This window comes from Pangasianodon hypophthalmus, chromosome 7, assembly GCF_027358585.1.
Source record: "Pangasianodon hypophthalmus isolate fPanHyp1 chromosome 7, fPanHyp1.pri, whole genome shotgun sequence".
In the NCBI taxonomy this organism is placed as follows: Eukaryota; Metazoa; Chordata; class Actinopteri; order Siluriformes; family Pangasiidae; genus Pangasianodon; species Pangasianodon hypophthalmus.
The window spans coordinates 29,766,078-29,773,577 of record NC_069716.1 but is presented as its reverse complement, the minus strand read 5'-3'; the positions used below and the strand labels follow the sequence as shown (position 1 = coordinate 29,773,577).

The 7,500-nt window shown below is 40.9% G+C and overlaps 2 protein-coding genes across 2 annotated transcripts in view; one reads left to right on the top strand and one right to left on the bottom strand.

Annotated features, from left to right (window-relative positions):
* ppp6r3 (protein phosphatase 6, regulatory subunit 3) overlaps positions 1–3,551 on the top strand; it is a 37,587-nt gene extending 34,036 nt beyond the window's left edge. Inside the window, 3 exon segments of the mRNA XM_053235612.1 lie at positions 535–639; positions 1,059–1,145; positions 2,024–3,551. Coding sequence (XP_053091587.1) covers positions 535–639; positions 1,059–1,145; positions 2,024–2,087 — 256 coding nt within the window. The 3' untranslated portion in view covers positions 2,088–3,551.
* A 278-nt stretch (positions 3,552–3,829) lies between these two features.
* ric8a (RIC8 guanine nucleotide exchange factor A) overlaps positions 3,830–7,500 on the bottom strand; it is a 10,816-nt gene continuing 7,145 nt past the window's right edge. The window contains exons 6-10 of the mRNA XM_034305902.2: positions 7,405–7,500; positions 6,586–6,730; positions 6,350–6,494; positions 6,131–6,250; positions 3,830–4,763 (exon numbers count right to left, since the gene is read on the bottom strand). Of these exons, the coding sequence (XP_034161793.2) occupies positions 4,610–4,763; positions 6,131–6,250; positions 6,350–6,494; positions 6,586–6,730; positions 7,405–7,500 (660 nt within the window). The 3' untranslated portion in view covers positions 3,830–4,609. The remainder of the gene's footprint in view (positions 4,764–6,130; positions 6,251–6,349; positions 6,495–6,585; positions 6,731–7,404) is intronic.

The window sequence follows — 7,500 nt, the reverse complement described above, 5'->3', positions numbered from 1 at the left end:
TAAACCACTAATACAGGCCTGGAAGTTAAACAGAAAATAATCACAAGTAGATATTTAACCCAAGTTTTTCAGCCGCAGTGAACGTCTTGACTAAATCAGACGAGCGGCAGCTTCTTTCCTCTTTTCCGGACTGCGTGTTATTCCTCTTCGTGGTCGGCAGGTCTGACTCCGTAACCATGGATACAGCTTTCACATCGATCACGCTGTTCGATAAACTGTTTCCCGATACTGAAGATGAGCACATGCCTGTATCCATCCACACCGTCCGTGATTAGTGACTCACACCTCCATCATCTCATCCCCGACTCCGCCTCCGCGCTTCCCCATCGTCTCGTTCTCTCGCTCCAGCCCCTCCCCCTCACACGCTTCTGTTCAGTCCGTTGTTTTTGAATGTGCTCCACTCCCGCTGTGCATGTGTGTGTGTGTGTGTGTGTGTGTGTGTGTGTGTGTGTGTGCGTGTGCGTGTGCGTGTGTGTGTGTCTCAGAGAAGAGATGAGCTGGTTATAAACACTGTACTGTGTGTGTTTATTTCAGTGAGGAGGAGAACACATCTACCTCTGAAGACACATCTGCCAAGTACGCAGTGAGCGAGAGCGAGGGCGAGAGGAACGAGACGGCGAATAACTGCCCCAAATCAGGGTAAGGGCTGTTACTCGGGGTTAATCACTGGGGAGAAGGGCTGTTACTCGGGGTTAATCACTGGGGAGAAGGGCTGTTACTCGGGGTTAATCACTGGGGAGAAGGGCTGTTACTCGGGGTTAATCACTGGGGAGAAGGGCTGTTACTCAATTACATACAACATGCGAATGAGTGCAGTAACGAGTCACTGACTCTTGAGTTCAATTCCTCCTGCTCTCACAGATCTGACAGGTTGCTCTCTCACTCTCTCCCTCACTCACTCACTCTCTCTCTCTCTCCCTCCCTCTCTCTCTTTCGTTCTCTCTCCCTCACACTCTCTCTCTCTCTCTCTGTCTCTCTCTGTTTCTCTCTCTCTCTCTCTCTCTCTCTGTTTCTCTCTCCCTCACTCTCCCTCTCTCTCACACACTTGTATCTCGCAGTGTAAAGCATGTAGAAGAGAAGACGAAAGCTACGTGTGAGGTTCTCAACGGTCCTCTGGAGAACGCGGCGGCCATGGAGGAAGCCAAGTGAGTAACAGCACGAGTGCGTTGCATCATCCGAATGTCCTTATTATTTTTATTACTGTTTTTTGAATGTAGGTTTTTTTCCCTGTTCTTAAAGTAAAAGCGTAGAGCAAGTACATCTAGCTGATTCTTAGCGGCTATTACTGAAAGAACAGACTGATGGACGACACAAAAGACTTCTGCAACATTTATAACATTAAACTGTAAAACACTACACTACTACAGCTACGTGTTTTTATCTCTGTGCGTTAGCCTTCTTTACACAACGCTGCTGAATCCTGCACTCTGATTGGTCAGAAGGTGTTGATTAATTCTCTATAACAGCAGCTCTGACAGTAGTGCAGGTTTATATTAATGCGCTCGCTCTGATACGTTCTATAGTACGTTTCTATAGTAACAGCTCATTCACAGGGACGTGGTGATGTTTTCTGTAAGGAGATGTTTATTTGACGTTTATGGAATGAGTCTCCAGTGTCAGCGCTTTGTAACAGTCAAGTTTTGCGACGTCTTCAGGACAGAGGAGTTTACGCTTCTTTGCGGTTTCTCAGTAACATGCGGAACAAGCTGCGATTTCTTCTCTTATTAACTTGAAGAGAGAGAATAAAGAGACTCTGGTGAGGGAACGAGTGTTTATAGCTGCTGTAACGTAAGCGACAACAGGAACTAACTTGCACCAACATTAAATGTAACTATAAACGGATAAAAGCCTGACGTGTCGTTCATTAATAAATAAGAAGTTGTAATTGTTGGTAAGTTGCTGTGGTGTAAGAGGAATAAAACACTCGGTGACGTGCTGTTAGAGGAAAATAATCAACAACTTTTTAATCCTGAAGCTCATGAAGTGTGTGTGTGTGTGTGTGTGTGTGTGTGTGTGTGTTCAGGACGGAGCAGTGTGCGTCGGAGGCGGAGGCGGCGGCGGCGGCGGTGGTGAACGGCCCGGTGTGATTGGGCGTGGCGGATCACGTGACCAGGACCAGCAATATTGACGTTAAACGTAACCTGTACAGAACCTCGGCCTGTATGAAGAGGAGATTAAACACCACGATGATTTTTTTTTTTTTTTTTCTTTCGCATTCGTTTCTACACTTCTTGTTCTTCTGAGGTGATCTGTCCGAAATCTCGCCACTCGAACGTTAACAGTACTGTTGCTATAGTTACAAAGGATTGTATGAATAAAAATATTTTATAAAAGAGAAATGTTATTACAGAAACGAAAAACTAATTGGAACATGTAGTGTGACCAAAAATACACCATAAGCTGATTATTATTATTATTATTATTATAATTTTTTTTTTCCTCTGGTATTTAATTTCCAAGTTAAAAAAAAAAAAAAAAAAAAGCGACAGCGATAACGCAAACATGTAAATCTCGTTTTATTCGCGATGACGACGGTGATGACGATGATGATGATGATGATGATGACGATGATGATGATGATGATGGTGGTGATGATGATGGTGGTGATGATTTCGGGGTGCATTTTAAATCCGGGAACGGTTTATTTTGTCACAGGTATTATATTGTAAATGTATCTAGCGAGATTTGAGAAGAAAGAACCTTTTGCTATAGTTTTTAACTTATTGAGGCCGTGCTGTAAATCTTCTTCCCTCTAAAGTGTAAACCCTGAAGCTCAGGTGGAGTCCAGTTGCATGTAGCGAACGAGTGCGCGCACACACACACACACACACACACATACACACACACACACTCTTACTGATGGCCTGTGGAAACCTCCACGTTTTTTTCTGCGAGTGGAACTTTTTTTGTACGTGCAGAACGCCGCGACCGAGCGAGATTCCTCACAGCGCTTCAATCATGCATCACCAGGCTCTTTTTTGTTCATCTTTTTTTCCATCTTTTTTTAAAATAAAATGCTATCTTTACCAGCAAGATGAATTAATTCTTTCCTCAAATCAAACATGAATAACTTTTACACATTTTTTTTTAAAACACAAACAAAAATGTTTGTTTTTCTCGAATGTGAACAGCTCAAATCTACAGTATGTTGTCTTAAATTCTTGTCTTGCATAATAATAATAATTATTATTATTATAATTATTATTATTATTATTTATAGAGAACTTTTAAATGGAGCAGATCAAAGTGCTGCAAAATTAAGTAGTAAAAATAAAATGATTTAAAACTAATGTGATAGCTGAAGTGAAAAGTTCAAAAATAAATGTAAGGACGTAAAAGTACACAAGTATAGAATATTATAATTATTATTATTTGTGCTACAAATGATTTAATAATTAAAATATCAGTTTCCATGCACTGAATTGGAACAGTATTAAAGCGCTAATAGAATTCGATTTCTACATCTTTGGAGGGGAAAAAATACCTCAAGTTTTGTTTTTGTGATTATTTTGTCAATTTTATTGTGGAAAAATACAACTACACATAATATATTTTTAATAGTCTTCTGTTCTTTTCAGAAAATGCTTCTAGCAGTAAAATAAAAGGAGAAACATGACTTGAAGAGCGTCTAAAGCTGCAGTGCACACGCACGTTCAACAACCTTTCATTTTTATTTCTTGAGTTTGTCTTTATCTAGCAGATGGTCCTGACCAGGTAACACTCAAAATGTGTGTGAAGTTCTACACTCTTATTCACACACACACACACACACACACACACACACGACACCGGAGCGTCTCGCTGATCTCCATCTCCACAGAATCAGAACTAAAACCCAGCTTTGTTTATTCATCTGACTGACAACAAGCCGTCATAAAACATCATATCATCACAGAACATCAAAAAAACATTCAGTAAATATAAACACACGAGTGCGTTCAGCTCTCACGCCACTGTTACACCAATCAGCGGTTTCAGTTCGACTTTATGTAACGAATTATCCAGAAAAAAATGCAGAAATGTTCCTTTGAAATAATAATCATACACACGAGTCGCGCTGAAGCTTCACGCTGCTGGTTTCAGGTCCAAGCTTTAAAACATCAGCATGAAGAAAACAAAATAAATAATTAAATAAACGGAACAGAAAGAAGCAGAAAGATTTATTCCGTATTGATGTCTCTTTCTCTCACACACACTCACACACGCTGTATTACAGAAGGTCTTTAGTGAGACTGAAACTGAGCACAGCAATAACCTGTGTGTGTGTGTGTGTGTGTTTTTATATCTTGGTGAGGACCAGATGTTCCCTTGATGATCAGAATGTCGGAGTTTTGACCTTGTGGGGAAATCTGGCTGGTCCTCATGAGGAAAACTTTGCTTTTACAAAAAGAAAAAACACTAAAAGAGCTGAAAGGTTAGTGTTAGATTTCAGTGTAGCGTAGCGTTAATTAGCAGTGTTAATCATTATGTCAAAGTCCTCACAAAGATAGTAAGACAAATGTGTGTGTGTGTGTGTTCTCCATCACGGGCTGAGTTGTTATTTAAAATCTCACTCTGAGGTCATTTCCTCCTCCTGACCGCTGAACATGACCAGTCTCTCTGAGCGCGTTCAGTCAGAGTTCTCCTCCTCTTCCTCCTCCTCGTCTTCATCGTTCCTCTGGCGCTCAGTAAACGGCTGCTGTGTGAGACAGTGAAGCTCGTGTGGCTCCAGTTTGGTCATTTTTCCATCCGGGCCGAGCTTCATGGGCTGAATCACATGATCTCTGAGATTAAAAAATAAAACACACACAAACCTTTAACCCGTAGATCTAAACACTCGTTTAGCGACTCGTGACGTTTCGCTCGTGTACCTCGTCGTTTATACTCAGAACTGAAAGAACTGAAGAACTCATCAGGGATTTCCGACAATAACGCTCAACATCAGGGGGCCAAGCACCAAAGGTACCGTTATTATTCATTTTTTATTAGAGTTCCACATGGGAGTCTGTCAGTCCACAGTACACTCAGTCCACAGGGCAAACATGGACACACATTAGCAATAATAACTCTGAAACCCAGACTTTACAGAAACTTGATTCCACTTTCCTCTGATTTTTTTAAGTCATACCAATTTCAACACACCCCATTATGTTCATTTCCGCCATATTGGATTTCCGCCATTTTGATTTTTCCACCATTTTTAATTTTTTTCCCATTTCTTCTACTACGCATTTTGTCAAATCATCACCAAACCTGGAATCATCATGAGCACAAACTTGTTTCTCTGATCCGTAATGCGTAAATGAATTTGATAATATAGTCACCAAACAGGAAGTGATGTCATATCTCAGCAACGGCTTGACATATTTGACATTAAACCTCAGGAGCAAGTGCTGATGGTCCCAATGTCTTCTGGTCTTCCTCCATCACTAAGGCCAGAAAGTGCTTGGCCCCTTAATCGCTGCTTGCAGCTAGAGTATATTTCTATCTATTTTTACAAAATTAATTATTAACACAACGTTTATCCCTAAAACACTCGGTTTAGTTTCATCCTCAAGCCTAATATCTACACTCTGGAAAAAAAGGGTTCTTCAAGTGTTCCTGACAGGTTCTACTATGATGAAACTCTGATGGAGAAGCAATGACAGGTTTAAAATGTGAAATATTCAGTAATTGGAGTGAAACTAACAGGAAAAGTGTAATTACGAGAGTGTGGAATGTCCATGTGGAATTTCTGGGATGTTATGATCATTACATTTAGTTAAGAATATTGTTTTTAGTGAATATTTAGCCATTTAAAATAAAAATATAGATGAAACTCCTGCAGTGTTTTTTCCCCCTAGTGTAACTTCTCTCTGAGGAAACGTCAGCTGCGCCCCCTAGTGGCAAATGTACTGTACTTCACCAAACTCTTAACACAAAGTTCATGCCTTCTGTCCAGCGCTCGTGGCTCCTGAAAATGAAACCTTGCTGAAGTTTTAGTAATAAAATGAATATAATGTTACGGAACGAATTCCATGTAGAAGTTCACTCATTTATTATAGACGTGTTTTCAGAAAGTCATGTTTTAAAATAAAATAAAATAAATAAATAAAAGGATAGATGGATAGAGACAGACAGATAGATAGATAGATAGATAGATAGTGTTTACCTGGAGAGTTTGTCGAACATGCTGACGAGCTTCATGGCCTCGTACTCCTTCTGCTCCTCCGTCATTCCCTCCATCGGGTTCGGCTGCTCTTCTTCCACTCGACCCGTCACAGGATTAATGCTAACACAACACAAACACACTCTTCATCACACACACACACACACACACACACACACACGCAGCACTGGAGATGTGACACTGAGGTTGGTACACACTCACTGTGGCTTGGCCTCCCTGTACTCCTCCGTGTCGCTGTCCTCGTCCTCGGAGTAATGTCCCGGCTCCCAGCCGCCCCGCATCAGACCTCGAGCCGCCAGCAGGCCTGCAGCGTTCCCATAACCTGTGTACTTAATGAAGCGGGACACTGAGACACACACACACACACACACACACAGGGCATCAAACCTCTCAAATCTCATATATTCATTTACATAACGTAAATGTAACAGTCTCACCGCTCTCTTTACACAACACGAAGAGGAACTCAGCGGCGCAGGTCTTCACGTCCGTGTCGATGTGAGTCATCAGACGCACCAGTTTATTCCTCAGAGCGTTCCCCACCTCGGGCTTATTCTTCACATCACGCAGCGGGGGGAGAACCTGAACACACACACACACACACACACACACACACACACACACACACAGAGTTATCGCAAAACAAATGTGACGAAGCGGAGTTACTCTCACCAACAACAGAGTTTTACTATTTTCCTCTAACAAGACGTCACCAAGTGTTTTATTCCTCTTATACCACAGCTATTGTCAACTTTTTATTTATTAAACAATGACACATCATATTTTTTATCCATTTACAGTTATATTTAATGTTATTTCAAGTTAGTTCCTGTTGTCGCTTACGTTATAGCAGCTATAAACACTCGTTCCCTCACCAGCCTTTTTATTCTCTCTCTTCAACTTAATAAGAGAAAAAGGTTTTCTGCTGTTATAGAAAACTAATCAACACCTTCTGACCAATCAGAGTCTAGAATGCTACAAATCGTTTCCTTTTGACTGAAATTTGCTCATTGTTATATATAAATATAAATAGCTAATGACATGGATGTATTTAATTTAAATTTTCTGTTTAGCGATTATTTTAAATTTATTGGCACCCCTACAGTTAGTCTGTAATGAAGCCTCGTGCAGAGAATAACTGCGCCGTGTCTCTTTCTGTAATTTTATAGAAATAAAATTCTTAACGTTACGATGAACATCAAATTTTCTCTCGATGATCGTTAATCGACGTAAATGTTTTATTTTGTTTCTCTCACTTTCATCCGTAGGAATTTGCGTGTCTCCCGGTGGATGCGAGCGCTCTCCGTCAGCAGGTTGAGACACGGCAGCAACGTCTCCTTCAGCTTATTCCC